Raw genomic sequence first — 21428 nt, forward strand, 5'->3', positions numbered from 1 at the left:
CTCAGTTCCTCTTTCCTGGGTCCCTTGATGTGTTCTGCCTGCTGTCTGCATTCATGTCTAATTTCAGAAGGAAAAGATCACACTTTCTCAGGCTTCCAGCTTTCCAGTGACTCAGAGTGAAGGCACCTTCCAAAAACTGTTCCTCCTGCTCCTTGATCACGCACAGCCATTTAGAAACTAGTGCTTGTGCCTTATCTTCATCTAGAAACAACTAACAATTAAGTTGCCTGCATTTTCTTCTTTGTGGTTTCCCTGGTGAGAATTAACTCCTGTTTCTAAATTTATTCTGTGTCACCAAAATTTTCAGGCCACTTTCTGGCCTAGAAATTTTGAATAGTACCACGCAGAGATGTTTTACCCTTATACTCCTCTTTCTCAGTATTGAAGCTCTATTATTATTATTATTATTATTATTATTATTATTATACCAGTCCTGAGAATCGAACCCTGCTCCTGTGTACTCTCCCTGGGCTTCTTGTGCTCAAGACTAACACTCTACTACTTGATCCACAGCTCCACTTCTGGCTTTTTCTTTATTGGAGATGAGTCTGACAGAATCTTTTGCTCAGGTTGGCTTTGAACCAAGGTCCTTAGATCTTAGCCTCCTGAGCAGCTAAGATTACAGGCATGGGCCACCAGAGAAGCTTTACCTTTACAATTACTGTGAGTGTGTAATGGTTGGCCGAGAATAGTTGGGTTGATTTCCAAATATTGATAACTGCTGGCATTCCACATCGATACACTCCCTCACTGCTCTTCGGGTGATCAAACTCCATGTTTTTCCTTACCCTCTTCCTACTCTACTGTGATAAAGGATATCCAGACTCCTGTCATTAATATTTCTGTGTGTCACTAATTTTCTGTGTCACTATTCAGACATACGGATTATCTGGGTGTGGGACCAGTTACTGAAGTCAAGATTTCGTTCCTTGTGAGACATATTTGTGTTCCAATGACCCAACAGATGGTTCAGCTTTGACACCTGGAATTTTCTCTCTTTTGAAAACCATGAAAGAAAGTGTACATCACTGGAATGTAAGGCAGTCACTAGGAGCAAAAACTGTGGAGTCCATTCAGGCCTGAGAGATAATCCCCACACCACTGTGTTTAAGGCCTGACTCCAGAGGAGATGAGCTATAAAGCATAACACCAGAGGCAGACCTCTGCCCCCCCCCACAGAATATTGCCACTTAATGGAAAAACACCCCGACATTCCCGCACACTAAAGCATGGAAGTTTTTAATGGCATCTTTGCGATTCCACTGACTCTGAAGAAGTTTTTCTCTGTGTAAAACCACATGCATTTACATAGAAGATTAAAAAAAACATCTGGAAGAATACTAAAATGAATCGTATAGACAAAAGGCTTATAGCTTCAAAGATTTTTTTTCCTTCTTTTCCTCTTTGAGCTCAATTACCATTTCATGCCCTTGAAAGATAGGTCAAGAATTTGACCACAGTCATAAAGGTGACTAGAAAAATATCTTTGTTTTAAAAAAAGAGTAAACAAACTCTACAGTATTTTGTGTTTAATTACAAAATGTATTTATGGAAACTCCTAGCACAGGGTTGGGAGTTTCTACATGAAAATATGCTTAACATATGAAAGGAAAAGTAGAAATCTGTTCCAACTTATTGAAACTTTAGATGCTAAAGCCCCTACACAATTTGATTCAAGGTCTCTTTTTTTTACTTGTTTCCGTGTATGCCAATACTGGAGCTTGAACTTAGGCCTGGTGATGTCTCTTAGCTAGTTTTGCTCTAGGCTGGCACTCTACCATATGAGTCACAGCTTTGCTTCTGGATTTTTTTTTAAATAATTGAAGTGAGAGTCTCATGAACTTTCCTGCCTTGACTGGCTTCTTTCTAATTGTGATCCTCAGACCCCAACTTCCTCAGTAGTTAGGATTATAGGCATGAGCCACCAGTACCTGGCTTAAAATATTATCTTTCAGTTTTAGATGTGTATAAATAATGCCTTTCCCTTTGCTTGTTTCCTTCCTGGGTCTTTAATTTTGCAGTTTTAGTATGTTGGATATTTCAAATGTGCGTATAGATATGATCTTGTTAGTAAGATTTAGCCATAAAGTAGATACTTTTAATAAGTGTGTGAAACTGAAGCAAAATTTTGTAAGTTAAAAATATTGACATTTAAGTCAAGACCTAAGGAACAAAAGGCACATGGTATCCTTAATATGTGGCTATTAAATCCAAAGAGTACAAGAGCAAGGACTCAATAACTGGATACCCAAAGCTATGGACATGGTAATGGAAATATAAACATAACTATATAGACATAAAAACCTATGACTCTATAGACATAATGTTTTATTTCTTAAATTAATATGTTTCTATGACATACAAAGCCTTAGCCTAATTTTGATTAAGTTCTAAATACTAAGTCCCAGTGATTGTAAATAGAGATTCCCTCCTTGAAAAAAAAATATTGACATTTATAGAACTGTTCCACAGCATGATCCCACACTGTAACATGTCATAAATAGGAAAAATAAGAGTAAGAATCAAAGTTAATGTGAAAGGAAAACATTGCAAATAAGGTTGCTAACCTAACACCGAAGATTTCACAGGTTCCAAAGAAGAGTTTTATATCTTCCAGGAAGGTCACTTGTATTGAAAATAGTATGGTTAAAATCTATAATACATTGGCTATTTGTTTTGGTTTTGAACATTAGTGTAACTTCAAAGTGCAAAAATAAACCAGGCACTAGTGGCTCACACCTGTAATCCTAGCTACTCAGAAGGCTGGGATGTGAGGATCACAATTTGGAGACACCTCACCAGACAAGTACATGAGGCTTTTATCGAGGCCAAAAGTGGAGCTGTGGCTCAAAGTGGTAGAGTGCTAGCCTTGAACATAAAGGTTCAGGGACAGTGCCCAAGTCCTCAGTTCAAGCCTCACAACCAACAGAAAACAGTCAGTCAATCAATTCATTAAATATTTTTTTTAAAAAAGCGCAGACATAAATTGCATTCACATTCATTAAGACTGGTAGTGTAAAGGAAGCAGAAAATATTCGTCTAGAAAACAATTTGTCCTATGTTTCATTGTCCTATATTTCAAAATACCTTCACTTCACTTTCTAATGGATCAAATTAAGACTAGCTCACAAAATCTTAAAAAGCTCTGGTCCTGCTTTCCTAAGACACAGTATTTTGATTTGTTACAGTCTACAGTTCGCCTAAGTACTTGTTCACACTTGATATGGGGAGATGGCGTGACTCAATCACAGAGCAACAGTCCCAAGTGAAAAGGCAAGTGAGAGCATGAAGTATTAAGTTCAAACTCCAGGACCCCCCCCCACACACACACAGAATAGACTAGGTATGGAAGACTAATCAATGACAAATGTGGGTTTAGCATACAAAACTTAGTCACTGGCTATCTACAGCCAGTAAGAGTATCTGTTGTATCTTAGTTAATGGAATAAGGAGAAAGTAAATACTCAGAGCAAGTGGATCAAACCTCAAGCTGTTAGGGCATGGGCTGCTCTAGGCTGGATGCTCCTCTCATTTTGCACACTAATATTTCAAAGTGTACAGGCCTAGGGAAATTGCTGCAGTCGTTCTATCTGTAAATAACACATGTGCAACTTTCACATAGCTATTATCATGACATGGAGAGAGCTGAAATCCTGTAGTAGCTGTTTACAAGTGTACGCTCAACTTACACTGTCACTATACATTTAATTATAACTAAGAACTAGTTTCCAAAATGAACAAATGTTACCTATCCAGATATTTAAAGTGCTTTGGGCTACATCAAAATTAAAAGTCTGAGAGAAATTGGCCATCAGAAAAACTTAATTACAAATCAGGTTGTACCAATCAAGTTCATGCCTGTAATCCTAGCTACTCAGTTGTATAAAAACTGAGTACAGTTCAAAGCCAGCCTGGGCAGACAAATCTGAGAGACATTTAGCTCCAGTTAACCACCAAAAATCCTAAAAGGAGAGGAGTGGCTCCAGTTGTAGAATACCAGACTTGTAAGAGTCGAGGGACAATGCCCAAGCTCTGAGTTCAAGCCCCAGCACTGGCACCAAAAAATAAAAAATCAAGTCTCAAAGACTATTGAAGATTGCTAGCATAAACAGTTTCTTAAGCAAATATACTACTTCCTATAAAAAAAAAACCCACAACCTTGGGCTGGGAAATTAGCCTAGTGGTTGAGTGCTTGCCTAGCATACCAAAGTCCCAGGTTCAATTCCCGGGTACCACATACATAGAGAAAGCCGGAAGTGGTGCTGTGGCTCAAGTGGGTAGATCCCTAGCCTTGAGGAAAGCCTAAGGACAGTGTTCAGGCCCTGAGTTCAAGCCCCAGGACTGTCAAAACAAACAAAAACTCCACAACCCAGAAGGTTCCTGTGTAGAGGCAAATTACATTGATTTCACAGGAATGTATCTTAATGACCAAACTGCCTTCACTAGTAAAATATTTCTCATATTCAGTTGCAACAGATATTTCTCTTGTTCAGTACTACTTTCTAGTATGAGAGCCAAAAATCCTGAAATAGTGCCTCCTGTTAAATAACCAGCTCTGAGTGCTTCACATTATATACAAAGCCCCTTATGTGATCCAGTGCTGTATTTATAGTACAGAAATCGGCATCTTCTGTCCTCTGCCTTCTTCCCATTAATTGTAACTTGTGCTTTCACAGATGGCTTTTTTTTTTCTCTCCCACCCACACCCAGGCTTTGATTCCTCTTCCTCGGAGTCTACACCAAAGCCCCACGGTTAGCAGCTGGCCACCCCAAACGAAAGCTCATTCTCCAAGTGACCTCCATCCTCAGGGGAGCCTCCCCCACTTCCTGGGATCCCTGCTCTCCTTTCACTTCATTGCCTTCAGCCATCTGAGGATGTGACATGGTTCAATTAATCATTCTGGCCTAGATGGAAATTGGAGTCATAAACAAGAAGGAAGATTGAACAACCTCGCCTGGACAAACTCAGGGGTGTTCTTAATTACGCCAATTGTACAGATGGATGGTTTGTTTTTTGGCAGAGTATTCTTTGAGTATAGGCTGTAGGCACCTGTCACCCTAACGCCCCACAAATTCGGCTGGTAGGTATCGCTGAATCTTTGAGAAGTGATTAAAACCACCACAGTGATGTGTCTAAGTCCTCAGACTTTCAGAGTAGAAGGTGACTAAGAGACAGTAGGGGTTCATGGTAAACTTCTTCATTTTGAGTGACTCCCATTAACATATGAAATAGAAAACTACAACCGCTTGTATTATGACTTCATTTTCTATAGAAAACTATCTTAATAGCGTACAGAGAGTTTCAGATACCACAACAGGAACTGTTTCCTTCCAATTGCCCACTAACATCCATTAAAGAAGATTTACGTCATATAAACAAAAGTAAACCATCTTACAATTTAATGCCTCAAATGATATTTGGTGATTCTTTTTCTTTTCTTTCGTGTGCAAGTTCCAATCACCCAAAAGGATGTGTTGATTCCCCCTGAGAAAAAAAGCACTGTGCCTATCCATTACATGAAAGAAAGAAAAAAATGAGGGCTGGGAGTTTGGCCTAGTGGTAGAGTGCTTGTGTAGAATGCACAAAGACCTGGGTTTGATTTCTTGGTACCACATACACAGAAAAATCCCAAAGTGGTGCTGTGGCTCAAGTGGTAGATCTCTAGTCTTGAGAAAGCCCAAGGACAGTGCTCAGGCACTGAGCTTAAGCTCCAGGACTGGCAAGAAAGAAAGAAAGAAAGAAAGAAAGAAAGAAAGAGAGAGAGAGAGAGAGAGAGAGAGAGAGAGAGAGAGAGAGAGAGAGAGAGAAAGAAAGAAAGAAAGAAAGGAAGGAAGGAAGGAAGGAAGGAAGGAAGGAAGGAAGGAAGGAAGGAAGGAAGGAAGGAAGGAAAGAAAGAACTCTACATCAAATTTCTCTCATTTGTAATAATGAAAGGAGACAAAGACTCAAAAGTGGCACAGAGTCATGACAGAATAATTCTAACAGAATCTTAATCCTCATTATTATATAGCTGTTTGAAGTCAGATTAGGTCAATTTTTACCTAAGGCCACAACAGATAGATTGAAGCAAAGGTTTCCCTTTTGCCTGTGACTTGATTACACTTTATTCAAAAAGATATAAATACTACTATTTCAAAAGGGAATATTTAAAATTGAGAAGATAATCCTAGCCAGGAAGGAGGCTGAAATCGAAGGAATGAGGTTCAAAGTCAGCCCAGGCAAGAAAGTTTGTGACATACGTATATTAATTCAGCCAGTAAAAGACGCCCAGGCTGGTAGTTTGGCCTGGTGGTAGAATGCTTGTCTAGCATGCATGAAGACTCAGGTTCCATTCCTCGGTACCACACCCATAGAAAAGTGGAAAATAATGCTGTGGCTCAAGTGGTAGAGTTCTAGCCTTGAGTAAAAGCCCTAGGAAAATGCTCAGGCCTGGCCCCAGGACAAAACATAGAACAGCCCGATGGCCCAGCAATTCTACTACTTGGCATTTACCCACTCGTCCAGAAACAAAGACATACTAAATCTACTAGCACAACGATGTCCATTGCAGCACTATTTACCATAGCAAAGATATGGAACCAACCTAGATGTCCCTCAGTTGATGAGTGGATCAACAAGTGTGGTATTTATACACAATGGAATTCTATGCTGCTGTCAGAAAGAATGGCATCCCCCCATTTGTAAAAAAAAAAAAAAGGAAAGACTTAGAAAAAATCATATTAAGTGAAGTAAGGCAGACTAAAAGGAACATAGGCTCAATGGTTTCCCTCATTTGTGATAATCAGTAGAAACCTTGGATTTACAATAGAATAAAAACCTAGATACATAAGGCTAAATGAAAGGACCTCCAGGATATAGAAACAAAAGCCATATAATGAGTGTTGTTCTTAATGTACTTTGTTATCTCTCATCTCTTTTGCTGTCCCTTGGTTATCTCATATTGTTACAGTATTTCATCTTGTTATCTGATATATTGTTGACTTGTCTCAGGAATTCTAGAAGCGCTGACATCTCTGAAGATTTGAAGTTTCCCAGGTGGCTAAGAAGCCAGTGAAATCCCTAGGATATTCTGTTGAGTTCTTTCAAAACAGCACAAAATTTTTAAGCCCTGACTTTTACATCATAACCTAGTGCCTTTCTTCAAAAACAGAGGACAGGTAACTTCTTCTAGGCTTTTAGTTTAGTGCTAAAATTCTCAGAAACGCACATTGTTTCTGAGAAGTATTCATTTAGGGTAAAGACAATCAAATTACAATGCCCTAACCTTCCAACTTTCTGTTACACATTTGTTTCTTCCATCCCAACGTCAGACTTAATCACCTTCGATATGGGCTAATTGGTCTTATTAAGATTTCGAAAGGTTGGCAAACTGTCTCCTCTCTATACATGGAAAAATTTTCTCAATGGTAATTTAAAGTCAGACTACTCATTAAAAGTAAATCTGTTATTGCTCTGAGTTTCAAGAGGCAGTAGTAGTATATGGGTTAGTAGATAAATGTGAGTATCACAATGTTTATTTCTAGTCTTATTTGGATTCACTAAACCAATAGTAATAATAATAAAATTATAACCTATGAAATATGTACTGTCTGCTGCCTTCCTTCCAGTGTACTGGCAGATTTTTTTTTCTTTTTTTTTTTTTGCCAGTCCTGGGCTTGAGCTCAGGGACTGAGCACTGTCCTTGGACTGTCTCAAGGCTAGAGCTCTACCACTTGAGCCTCAGCACCACTTCTGGCTTTTTTTTTCTATATGTGGTACCGAGGAATCGAACCCGGGTCTTCATGCATGCTAGGCAAGCACTTTAACCACTAGGCCATACTCCCGGCCCTGTACTGGCAGATTTTGATTGAGGGAGAGCTTGATAATTCTGATGACATTTTTCACAATAAACATTTAAAATCACAACTCATCTTAAGAATGGCAGAAAACTAAAGCAAACAAACAAAAAGAATCAAAGATGATCCGAATAGAATTTTTGGCTTTCTTATATTTATACTGACTCCTGTAGGATATTTACAAAATATTTTCAGTATCTGGTGATGTTGAAATGTGTTGAATATGATAATTGTTACTGTTACACAATTGATAAATAAAAATCACCAGTGAAATAATTTGGATTTTTTAGAAAGCCAAAAGTGGACATGTGGCTCAAGTGAAGAGCACTAGCCTTGAGAAAACAGTTTAGGGGAGTCAGAAGCTGGTGGCTCATGTCTGGAATCCTAGCTACTCAAGAAGCTGAGGTCTAAGGATCATGATTTGAAGCCAACCTGGGCAGAAAAGTCCATGAGATTCTTATCTTCAATAAATGATTCAGAAAAAGCCAGAAGTGGTGCTGTGACTCAAGTGGTAGAGTGATAGCCTTGAGCACAGAGAGGCTCAGGGATAGAACCCAGGCCTTGAGTTCTAGCCCCAATATGAAAAATAAAAAGTAAAAAAAATAATAATAATGAACTCTAGGTTATGGAAACAAGAGGGTTATCTTTGTGATTGTTGTTTTTCATGTACTGTGTGAAGTTATTTCTTTTCTCTCTTTTCTCCACTTATGGTTAATCTCATGTGGTTATTGTATCTGACTTTGTTACCTGGTGTACTGTATATACACTTATTTATTTATTTATTTGAAAAAGGAAAAGGAAAAGGGAAGACAATATGAATGGGAGGGGATAAGGAAAGGGAAAGGGGGACAAAAACATGAGAAATGGTATCAAGTTTCAAGAAGTAATATACCCATTACCTGACAAATGTAACTGTAACTCCTCTATACATTATCCCAACAATAAAATACAAAAATAAAATAAAATAAAAACATTTAGAAAAACTCAGACCAATATTTTAAAAATGACAAAATATTAATTTGGGTTTTATATGAGGCTTTAGATTCCCCAAAATAATAGTATCTTTCTAAGTTACGATTTTCTTTTGCTCTCTCAAAAGTCTTCTTAAAAACTTATCTCCAAACATATAATTAGGACTACTTTTGCCACAACCACACAAACTTGACAGCTGTAATCCTAAGCTAGTATTTAGTCACCCACTCAATGGTTGAAAGAGGTCCTTTATAATTAAAAACTAATAAAAAAAAAACCCTCAGATTTACGATGCTGCTCAAGAGCAATAGGCCACTTATGTGAAGGTAATTATTCTAGCCAAAAAGGGCTGATGAATCGAGCTAAGAAAAGAGGCTGACAGGAGTGTTAAAGAAAATAAAATGGCTTAAAATCCTGATGCTGTGGCTGCTTTCCCACTTAAATAACTATGCCTGAATATTTTTATTTAGACTCAAATTGAAAAAGCAAAGGAGCAAACATTTAAAAAATTTTTCACTTATAAAGTGGGCATTAGGACATGCAAAGGTCACCCATCCATTTAAAATTAACATTACCTATCTACCCACTGGGGTGTGGTTCCTGGAAAATAAAAGGTCATTTCATGTAGATCTTTTTAAAAACTACTGGTTGGAATTTTACACAGAGTTCTAGAATATAATACATTATACCAGGCCATGATTTTCAATGCGATCTGTAATTTTAATCACATCATATTTGATTTAGTATCCAGAAATGTTTGCTCATGTATAGGCCTTGACTAAGTCTGACTGCTTCCTGAGCTGGGGGTACTGTTCAGAATCAAGTGCCTGGGCAAAAGGTACAAGGATAAGAGCAATGAGAAGCAATGAGTGAGTAATGTCTCGGGAGTGGATGGAGATCTACACAAAAGGGAATGCTTTCATCACTTTGAGAAGATTGAGCCCTGTTTAAAACTAAGGGATTATTTGTTTTACTAAAGTATTTTAAGTCTACTATTGATCTCTCATAACTGAAACTATGTCGAGCAAACTTTGAATAAAGTAAGGACTATTGAATGCATACCACATTCTCTTTTTTTTTTTGTCAGTTGTGGGGCTTGAACTCAGGGCCTAGGTGCTATGCCTGAGCTCTTTCGCTTAAGACACAATTCCAAACCATAGAATACATTTCCCCTTTAATTTGCAGCTAAACCACTCTACCATCTTATTTGTATATAATAAAGATACTGTGTCTTTTATATGTTATGAGTGTGATGAAAAAATTACATATGTATGTATATATACACATTTATTCTTCATCCCTCCATGGTCCTCATAATTTGATGTGATATCCATTATTTTTATTTCCACCTGTTAAATAACCAAATGAGCTAAGAGAATGTGATGAAGAACAAAGGCTAGCTTAAAACAGTAACTCAATTCCACCAAGAGAATAACTATATTACATTTAAACAGAGCAAAGTACTGATGAGAAGGTCTTCTGCTGAATTCGATGAAAAGCACTGGCAAAAGCAAGATTATTTTTATTTTCTACTTAATCCCATACAGAAGCACTTTTTAGTTTAATAAATACAAATATGCACATGAAGTCTGAAGTCTTGGTTAAAATGTATCACAGATCGATGACATGATAGTTAATCATGGCAGGAACTGGCAACAATTTATGGAACAAACACTGATTTTTTTTGCTTCACATATTTTATTCAAGCCGATTAGTTGTGCAAGGGGAGGGTTTTTTTTAATATATTTGTTTTATTATGTTTGAGTATTTGCACAAACAGATCAGTCTGTGAATACAATTCTTCTTGATTCATATCAACTCTTTCATCATTCTCCCCCACAGAGAAGATTCCTTTGGACATGTTTAACCATTAAAAATACCTTGATCAGGCTTACCCCTCCACTACTCTCCTTCATTCCCCTTCTTGTCCAAATTATTCCCAAAATATTGGCTTCTAATAAATTATTGTCCAAGAAATCCTATAAACTTGTTGCAATCGCAACAAGGAACCAACTAAAATTTATATAGTTTACTCTCAAATATGCTACTAACTATATTATCATAGTACTTAAATTTAGTTCACTTCTGAAGGATATTCTGGAGGTGAAATAATTGAAGTCTTGGTAGATTGAATTGAATGATTTATTATCATCTCCATTCTTGGTACAAAACCAAGAGATCATAATACTCTCCCACAGGCCCCCAAAGTACTTCAGAACTAGACCCAAGTTCAAAGCGCAAGTTTACCACCCAATAGTTATATGTGATTAAAGAAGTACCATAAGTTGATTTGTCTCCTTTCTTTATTTGTGATATTAAAAGAATAACACCTAGTGTACAATACTGTTTGGGATTATGCATTAATGTCTGACACAGTGTCCCAGGGCTACTTCTTAAATTGGACTTCATAAATTATCATCAATTTTTTTATAAAATACAAACCCCAGCATTTTAAACAGTATAAAACAGTTAAAGTAGTATAAAATAGTTTAATAGTATAAACAGTATAAAGTGATTTCTTAATTTCTTGATTCCAAGAAATACATGAACTATCTTTCTGTGGTTCTGATGAGTGTTGTAGTGGTTGGTTGGAAAGAATCTTATGCTGGAAATCACTGTTTAGAACTAATTCTTGAAAGTTATGAGAACTATGGTAAGGCGTTTAGTGCTTCTTTGGCCACCTTTTTCAAATTTCTAACACAAGACCCAGAATTTGGAAATTTGAAAAAAAAAACTCACAAACTATATTACGGTAATAACTATACTAGAAATATCTTCTGAATCTTTTTTTAAGTCAGATTGATATATATTTTTGAGCAAATAAGTACAAGTTACTCTATTTATTTATTTTTTTTGCCAGTGCTGGGCTTGAGCTCAGGACCCGGGCACTGTCCTTGGGCTTTCTCAAGGCTAGAGCTCTACCACTTGAGCCACAGCATCACTTCCAACCATTTTCTTTGTATGTGGTACCAAGGAACTGAACCTGGGTCTTTGTGCATGGTAGGCAAGCATACTACCAGTAGGTCAAAGTCCCCATCCCCAAGTTAGTCTGTTTAAACTAATATTAATCTTAGTCCATTTACTTGGTCCATTTCAGTTCAGTGCTTAATGGTCCATTTGCTTATTTTTACTCGATCTCAACACAGTACACACAGATGCAATGGATATTTAATGTATAACATAAACTTAAATATTAACTATCTATAGTTTAGCCTATAAAGTGAGACATATTGCTTTTAAGTACATTCTGGTTTTAATGGGGTTGGAATTAGATTTTGTATACTAAGTATTGTTTTTGAATCACATTAATCATGGCAGTGTGCAGGTTATAGTCAAACATGCAACGTGATTCACATTTACAAACAATTGCAGTTGGTTTTAAATGTTTTATGGAATGCAAAGTAATAAAACACATATTCTTTTCATCAATAGCCAGTTTATAGAAGAATACTAAAATAAAGTGCATGTATGAACCTACTTTAACAGAATTGTTTTAATAATATACACCTATACCTTAAAAAAAATTCATTCAAGGCAGGCACTGGTAGCTCACACTGGTAATCCTAGCTATTTAGGAGGCTGTAGAGGTTCAAAGCCAGCTCAGACAGGAAAGTCCATGAGACTCTTATCTTCAAAAGCCAGAAATGGAGGTGTGGTTCAAGTGGTGCAGCATCACCCTTGAATAAAATTGTCTAGAGACAGTGATCAGGATTTGAGTTGAAGCCCCAGGACCAGCATAAAAATGAAAGAAAATAAACATTCCTTTCAAAAATCTTTTCTCAAGCTTTGCTTCCATCTCTATTAGGGCACATCCAATCAGAATGTTAAAAGTAGACATGGTATTTATCAAGAAGCTTTGCATAAACATAGGACAATGGTATACACTGCACTCGATCCTCCCCTTCAAAATGACATCAGTATGGAAAAAAAAAGCAAATGATGATCATTTCTGGAGATGTGGGTTCCACAAGCCCACATTTATCATTTCCTGCTTCTTCCTGAACTACCACTCTATATTCCTTAAGAAATAAAAATGAGGTATATTTATCCTCCCTCAAGCCCAATTTGAAAACTAGGTCAAGCACTTATATGTATCTAATGGGATGGGGCGCAATTGTCCCCATGAAAAAAATCATAGATAGCTTCAAACACACCCACTCTTTCAGCAAGTATTTATTGTGCTGCGTAAATATCTATGATATACCACATGCCCCTGCAGTAGAAATGGAAGGCGAGAACTGCATGCATGTGCAAAAAGAAAAAAAGGAACAGGGACAAGTCGGGTTATGCTCTCATTCCCCTAATTTACTTTAGCTCCAGATTAATGGTGTCTAAATGTGATGATTAGATGATTCTGTCATATGATCACACTCCTAACCAATGATCTTGCTGAATTCAGTATAAAGCAATGCAGCAGCTGAACAACTGAGACTTTTCAACAATCAATGCCACATTTCCATTTTAGCAAACATAATTTTTCAGGTGTAATGGAATACAGGAAAGAAAGAAACAAACAAACATTAAACTAGATCCAGAATCAAGCAGAGCAGGGTCTGGAAGATTGCTAGGTATACACAAGTTCTTGAGCTAAGCAAAGTCACTAGGTCACAATTAGCTGCCAAACAAGTCCTCCTGCCCAGGATATAATATACTATGCTTGGGAGAACGAACCAACCCAGATGCCCCTCAGTTGATGAGCGGATCAACAAGATGTGGTATTTATACACAATGGAATTTTATGCTGCTATTAGAAAGAACGACATTGCCCCATTTGTAAGGAAATGGAAAGACTTAGAAAAAATTATATTAAGTGAAGTAAGCTAGACTCCAAAGAACATAGGCTCAATGGGTTCCCTCAATTGACATAATCAGTAGAAACCTTGGGCTATCCTCACAGGGATTTTTTAAAAAAGAGGTATAAACACAGTTAAGTGTTTTACCCTATCATAATTAATTATTACAGGATTAGAAAAAACCTGCAGTAGCTATTAAAAGCAACCCAACCTCCACTGGGTGGAGAAGGGTGTTAAGAAAACAATACAACTTTTGATATTATAGAAAAAAATAAATCACTCTTGAAAAAAGAAAGGCCTGATAAGGGTCAAACAACATTCAAGTTTTGCCTAGAGGGAAAATCATTAGTTACTAATAACTTTACTTGCATATAGAAAACCATCACATGATGTAACCAGTGGAGAAATAAATAGTGAAAATACAATGTGATGAATCCCCATGCAATAAGATTGTAACTAAATTTAGGTCCTTGGAGTTTCTTCCAAGAAGAAGAAAGAAAGAAGAAGAGGGAGAAGAAGAAGAAGAAGAAGAAGAAGAAGAAGAAGAAGAAGAAGAAGAAGAAGAAGAAGAAGAAGAAGAAGAAGAAGAAGAAGAAGAGGAGGAGGAGGAGGAGGAGGAGGAGGAGGAGGAGGAGGAGGGGGAGGAGGGAAGGAAGAGGAGGAGGGAAGGAAGAGGAGGAGAGGAGGAGGAGGACGTAGCAACAGCAGCAGCAAAGAAAATAGCCCCCAAATGGAAAAATAAGCATTTTTTTATGGATGAAGAGGAAAGGTATATGGATTACTCCGCATATGTTCTCTGGTGCCTCCCTAATCCCCGAGCTATGCTTAACAACAGCTTGTGTACAAACCACTATTTTTAATGCTCTGCTAATACAATATGCCATTTATCACCTTCTGAATGTATTCAGTGACCTACTTTGTTAATTAAAACATTCGCAGTGAGCTCCTTCCTTTATAGATCCAGATTGCTGATGGAATGAGTGTTTCATTCCCATCAACTTAGCTGGTAAAGTGTGTGTGCAGTGGGGTAGGGGGACACAATATTTTCAGGAAGAGAAAGAGCAAAGCCATAGCTGAATGTAAAGGGAATGGATGTTTCCTTCTTTTGCTTGGCTTGTTATTTAGTTATCTATCCTCCTCGGAAAAGTAAATCATAGGAATAATGATAGGGAAAAAAAGGAAGTTGAATTTTAAATCTGCAGAGACACAACCCTACTGCACCAATTTCCAGTGTGCATTTCCACATAGAACAGTGTCATCCTTCAAAGAGATTAGGTAAAAATAAAATAATACAAAAACACAGTGCCTGAATCCTATAGGTGAGGGGGTTTCCCCTTAACCAGAGATCTATCTTTACTCTTACATGGTCTATGGGTGCGGGTTGAGTAATCTAGTAATAAAGATGAGCAGGAAGAGGAAAATACCTTCACCCTCCAACCATAAATCAATCCCTTCTTTCTATGACAACTTAAGGATCACCTGACTTTGAGACTGAAGACATTTAATTTGGGGATGCAGGGGGAGGGGAAGGGGACAGAATAGGGAAGGGAGGAGGAGAAGAAAGCCAAAAAAACCCCAAAAACCCGAAGTGCATGCATAATTTGGCTTTGCTTGCATCAAAGCCAAGGAAATTCACCCAGCATACACATTTCCTTCCAATGCAGCAAAATGTAGGCACGAGCTCTAGGCTACACACAGAACTTGGAAATGGTGCAGGGGGTAGGGGAAAGGATGGGGGGGAGGAAGAGGAGAAGGAGGAGGAGGTTAACAGTTTGGGAGACACATGATCCTTAACCCAGAGCTAGAAAGAGACAGGGAGGCCGCAAAGGGTTAAAAGCATACTAAGTCATACCTTTCTTTTCCGTTCCATTCGATCTCTGGGGATTTTCCGTTGTTTTTTCCTCTCTCTCTCCAAATTCTTTTCCTTTTCATCCAATTCAGCCTCTCGAACTTTTTTAATGGAAGCAGCGGCGTGAGCCATCTTGCACACCCACCACCACCACCAGCAGCAGCAGCAGCCCCCCCGGACCCAGAGGAAAGCAGCAGAAACAGTTCCAAAGGCTCAGGGCTCCGCGCCTCCAGCAGGCAAACACAGGTGTGACTGGTCTGCTGTGGGTTTGTTTTCTGAAGAGCTCTGTGGGAGTCTGTGCTTTTCCCTCCGCTGAGCCACGGATGCAGGCCAGGATGCGATCCCCCCCTAAATCATCCCCTCCGCCCCTGCCCCCCTAGGTCAGCGTCGTGCTGCAGGCTCCGCAGCACCCATGGTTCACCCCCGGGTTCCCCGGGTGCGTGGCCGAGCCCCTGGGCAGCGCGCACCTGGCACGCCTAGGGATGCGCCCACAGTCGGAAACCCGTTCTCCCGGGGAAGGCGGAGCCCTAGTGGACGCAAGTGCAGACGTGCGTCCTACTAGTTGGAGGAAGGGAGGAAAGAAAACCAAAAGAAAAAAAAAAAAAAAACAGCGTTCCTTAGACACCCATCCGCAGTTGGCTCGCTCTCCGGGGACTCCTCCCAGACAGGCTGCGGCTTCTGACGGGAGCCCGGGGGAGCCCCTCGGGAAGACACGGCCCCGGGGTGGGGGATCGGAGGGAGGACCCTCTTCCTACCACACCTCTATCCGGGGTGGGGGAGAGGAAAATGGTGCAGTCTCACCGAGGGCTCGGCTGCTGCTGCTGCTGCTACCGCCCCTGGCTAGGAGCTGCACTGGACGCCAAGCCTCAATCACAGCCCTTCTCTGAGAGGCAGGGAAAGCAAAGAATCCATGCCAGCCTCCAGCCAGAGGAACGCGATGGGTTGGGAGTTGCCCCGTGCCACTTGGGTGGCGAGACTGGAGAGCGCAGAGGAGGGGAGGGCGGGGAGGAGGTGGCAGACCCCACGTGAGGCTGCCTTAAGAGGCTAAGGAAGAGCTATGTGCCGGGGAGCGGGGAGCGCAGGGGATAATCGGGGCTCAGGGAGCCTTTCCCCAGGAGAAAGAGGAGGGGTTCAGAAGGAGAGGGGAAGGATAGGGAAGGAGGGAGGCAAAGAAGGAAAGAAATACCACACAGGTACCTCTTAGATGCCTCTGTAATTACCAAAGGCATTTGAAAAACGCAATCCTCTCTCTCTCTCTCTCTCTGGGTGTATATATATATATATATATATATATATATATATATATATATATATATATATACATATATATATACATATATATGGAGTCTATAAGTATGTATATACATGGAGTCTATAAGTATTATATATATGGAGTATGTATATATATATGCATTATGATAAAGCAAAGCAAAGATTCTGGGTGTCTCTACAAATAATCCAGGGGAAAGATGGAATGAATGGAAGAGGTAAGACACAACCTCAAAGTCAAGAGGGTGGAATTCTCAGTAAAAGTCCAATGGAAGATACTGGTAAATTTTCAGAATCTTACCACTGTTTCATCAAGAATCAAAATACTTCCAAGATTGCCACTCACTTTCTGATCTTTCTCTCTTAGCTGGAGACAATCATAAAACTGTGTGCTGAACCATGTATGAGACACCCCCACACACACCTTTCCCCCATGCCAATCTTTGTCATTTTGGAGAGAAACTTTGACTACTACAATAATTAAAAGTACAACAATATACTCTGATTTGACATCACTCCTGTTGTTAGATGGAAAAAAATGAAAAAGCCAGGCACCAGTGTACCATGCCTATAATCCTAACTGCACAAGAGACTTGAGAGCTCAGAATCACATTTAGAAGCTAACCAGATGGGAACATCCCCATGAGACTCTTCTCTCCAATTAATCATCAATAAGCTGGAAATGGAGCTATGGTTCAACCGGTAGAGCATCAGCCTTGAGTCAAAAAGTTAAGGAATAGTACACAGGGCCAATATCAACCCCCCCCCAAAAAATAAAGACGTATTAAAAGTAGTCTCTTAAAAATGATATGTATTTTTAGATAAAGGAAAATTATAAAATCTCATTTCCTATACTACACGAAGATAGTAAAATAGTAATTCTATGATAGAAAATAGTAACTATGATGGAAAATTCACAGTAATTCTATGATAAAAAGAATTCAAGCTTTCTATACTGTGAGTGGATACTACATGTGTTAGTTTATATAACATAATCTATCATTTTTCTTTCTTCCCTGACTGAAGATCAGTCAAATGTCCCACAAACAAGCAAATGCAGTCTGTGATATTACAGAAAACCTAGCACTGCATCCAGTTCCAAAGATGGGCACAAGAGAGAATAAACACCACCATAGCATAAACCAGCATTAAATTAATGACATGTCAGTCCAGGAGTCAGTTAGTGAACAGAAGAGAGAGAGAGAGAGAGAGAGAGAGAGAGAGAGAGAGAGAGAGAGAGAGAGAGAGAGAGAGAGAGAGAGAGAGAGAGAGAGAGAATTCTCTTCTATATAGGGAATAACATCCCTTTTAAACCTAGAATTAATATTCCAAACAGACCTAAAAACTAAGTCTTACTATTTCCTCCCTCCTCCTAACCCCCTGACTTCCTCCTGCTGGAAGTCTTTTTGGGGGGGCATGTTGACGTGGAAGTACACCTAGTTGCCCGGTACTGGTGGCTCACCCTTACAGGGGCTGAGATCCAAGGACTGAGGTGCAAAGCCAGCTCTGCCAGTAAAGTCCCCGAGACTTTTGTCTCCAATTAACCACCAAGAAGCAGAAAGTAGAGATGTTGCTCAAGTGGTAGAATGCTAGCCAAAAAAAATAAAAGAAATACACCTAGTCTTGGTGGCTTCCTGGGGTTTGGAGAGATTGTGCGCTCTCTCTCTCTCTCTCTCTCTCTCTCTCTCTCTCTCTCTCTCTCTCTCTCTCTCTCTCTCTCTCTCTCTCTCTCTCTCTCTCTCTCTCTCTCTCTCCCTCTCTCTCTCTCAGAGTGGCCGTTATTGGCCTATATAGCCCTGTACATGCTTCCTCCTCACACTCACTCTCTAAAGAGGAGCAATTGCCAAAGGTGGTTCTGGGAGGCAGAAGGGCTGGAACACGGGCTGTTCTCCTTACCATCTGGCATTTCCTTTGCTCCTAGACAGTTTAATATATCTAAAGAAGTGTATGACAAGAGTGTCATACTTGATTCATGAATGATAGTCTTTTAACTTAATAAAATGAGTTCCAATGAAATATGGCTAAAGTTCCTACTCAGTGTGTGTGTGTGTGTGTGTGTGTGTGTGTGTGTGTGTGTGTGTGTGTGTGAGGGAAGGTGACTGAAGATTCTTTCTGAGCAAAAGCCTTTCTCTCTCCTCCCTGGAGGATCTCACAGAACCCTCCTCCTTGCAGATTTCTCTGTAGGAAAATAAATGATCATCAACATAACCAAAAACGCAAGTGAGCAATTCCTGTTGTCAACAAACAGAACAAAACATTTGTCGATTCCTTAGCCCTTTCAAAGCATAATATGAACTGACTTGTAAAATTAGACAGTATCAATGTAATTAGGTTCTCCAATGCCAAGAATATTTCACATTTTCTAAACTTCAGTAAGTATTACCAAAAAATAAAAAAATTAGACACAGTTAATAGTCTTAATCTCCAGGATTCTTTTTGCTTTTACACATTGCCTTATGAAGAAAGATAAGGAATCAAATGTTATTTAGACAGTCACCGAGCCAACTTAAATACTGCACAATGAATTAAATCTGCCAAACTTTTAAAAACAATAATGACACTGAGTTACTTATGTTTTCTCATAGCATCTGTGGAGATGACACAGAGAAATAAGGGCTTTTTGTGTTTTACAGATGAGGATGTTAAAAACCATACTCCTGATAATTTTCTTGTAGACAGTGTAGGGCACTGATAGCACTCAAAAAAAAAAACCCTCTCTCCCCAGAAATAAAAAGAACTGGATTCTCCTACTCAATGTATAAAACTGAAAATCTCAAACAAATAAGATGGCTACTTTTGTAAAAAAAAAAAAACAAAAAAAAAAAAAACAAAAACAAAAACAAAAACAAAACCCAGTGGTCACAAGTCCATTTCTTGAATGCTAGTCTTCTTCATTTCATCACCAATTAAGAACCATCCTGTTCCCACATGAGCTGGCTACCAGCAGCCCCTAATTCTCTCAAGACAGACAGGGAGGTCACACACATCCCTATAGGGTGAGAACTTTTGTCCCTCTACAGCTTATTTTCAAGAGGATTCCTTTAGAAATGGATCTTTAAAAATCATTCCTTCTTGTATGCAGCCACTGCTTACTTTTCCCTAGGAACACACACACACACACACACACACACACACACACACACACACACACACGCACATCTATCTCAGTACCAATTAGCAAAGAGCAGCATATACTCACGGGCTGCCCTCTGCACAGACAGGGCACCAGGGTCCAGTCCCAGGAGCTGACAGCCATTTAAATGATACAGATGCTACATTGGCAGGGATCTTCCTATCACACTTCCAGCGGAGACTTAATACTGGCTGAGTTTGGAATTTGTAACCAAAGCTGACTCCTTCCATAAAGTATCTTGACCAATAATAGGTAAAGCTTGTGTCTGCTTTCAAAGGTGAGCAACTCACTGCCATTTACATTTAAAAGCTGAGATCCAGGATGGAGACGCTGCCCTTCAGAGAGGGCATGCTTCATTCTAAGACAGGAGAACTCTGGCCATTCGCTGTGTCCCCACTGGTCAGCACTCCATTGATCAGAATACAGAGAAATTCCTCTACAGACATCAGGCATCAGTCAGAGCAGGGTAAGAAAACAACTGAGCTAGCCATATGCAACTTAATTCTCCCTCTCCCTCACAGCCCCACCCAGAAAAAGCATTTCGACAATTGAACAGCATATTTTACCCCTCCAACCACGCACAGAGGATGGGTGATAAGTAGGGGAGGAAAAAGCAATCAAACTACACAGGAGTAAAAACATCTCCTAATCAGGATTTTAACAACAAATGTGTTCACTTGAGCTGGCTGTGAGCCAAGAGTTCATTCTCATCAAGAGCATGGTGTTAATCCATATTTGAGATTTTATGCATTTTCTAAGCCTACTGAGCCATCTGAGTAACAAAAAGCAAACTGAATGGGTGATGCCAATGCAGTATGGCCTTCCATTTGTTTCTGAAGTCAATCTCAAAAGCCAATTTGAGAGTACCCAATTACCAGAGCAGTGTTTGCTAATAATACAATAAATCTAACTTTTCTTTAGGTCATAATGTTTCTGTAAGGAAATGATTGAGTTAAAAAAAAATCACAAATGTCCCAAGGGTTTCCTTCCTTCTAAGTGAAATAAGCAAGGATTCCCAGTTTGAGGACCACACAGCCCTGACAAGAGGCTAGGATGATAAAGCTGAAGGCAACTCAAACCCCAGCCCCTACTTCCTTCTTCTGAAACTAGCTCTAAACATTTTGAAATGTCACAGAAAGTTTGCTATCTCGTCACAATAGCAAGGAGACAAAGAGCAAAAAGCTTTCCTTTGGAGGTCCCCCTGGTAAAGATGAATGAAGCCACACGAAGTGTAAGTCATATGTAGTTATCATACTTCCCTTAAGGCAGGCTATGAGGATGAACTGGAGGATAGGAGTGGGATGTGGGGGAGAAAGGTAAGTTGGAAAAGTCACTATTCAGAAGGAAAAGAGGTTACTAGCAAGGGGAGGCTGGCTCATGTCAACAATCCTAGCTACCCTGAAAGCTAATAGCTGACAATCATGATCCAAAACAAGCCCAGGTAGACAGATCCAAGAAACTCTTTTCTCTAATTAACCAGAAAACCAGAGGTGGAGGTGTGGCCTAAATGGTACAGTTCCAGCTTTGAGTACAAAAGCAAGCTTATAGATACACACACACCACACACACACACACA

The 21428-nt window shown here is 39.4% G+C and overlaps 1 protein-coding gene across 1 annotated transcript in view; it reads right to left on the bottom strand.

The window, feature by feature from the left end:
• Window positions 1-15790, bottom strand: part of Ank2 (ankyrin 2) — a 207906-nt gene extending 192116 nt beyond the window's left edge. The window contains exon 1 of the mRNA XM_090356669.1: window positions 15454-15790. Coding sequence (XP_090212795.1) covers window positions 15454-15582 — 129 coding nt within the window. The 5' untranslated portion in view covers window positions 15583-15790. The remainder of the gene's footprint in view (window positions 1-15453) is intronic.
• Window positions 15791-21428: the final 5638 nt, after the last annotated feature.

Source organism: Megascapheus bottae, chromosome 23 (genome assembly GCF_031878675.1).
Source record: "Megascapheus bottae isolate mThoBot1 chromosome 23, mThoBot2.hap1, whole genome shotgun sequence".
Lineage (NCBI taxonomy): Eukaryota > Metazoa > Chordata > Mammalia > Rodentia > Geomyidae > Megascapheus > Megascapheus bottae.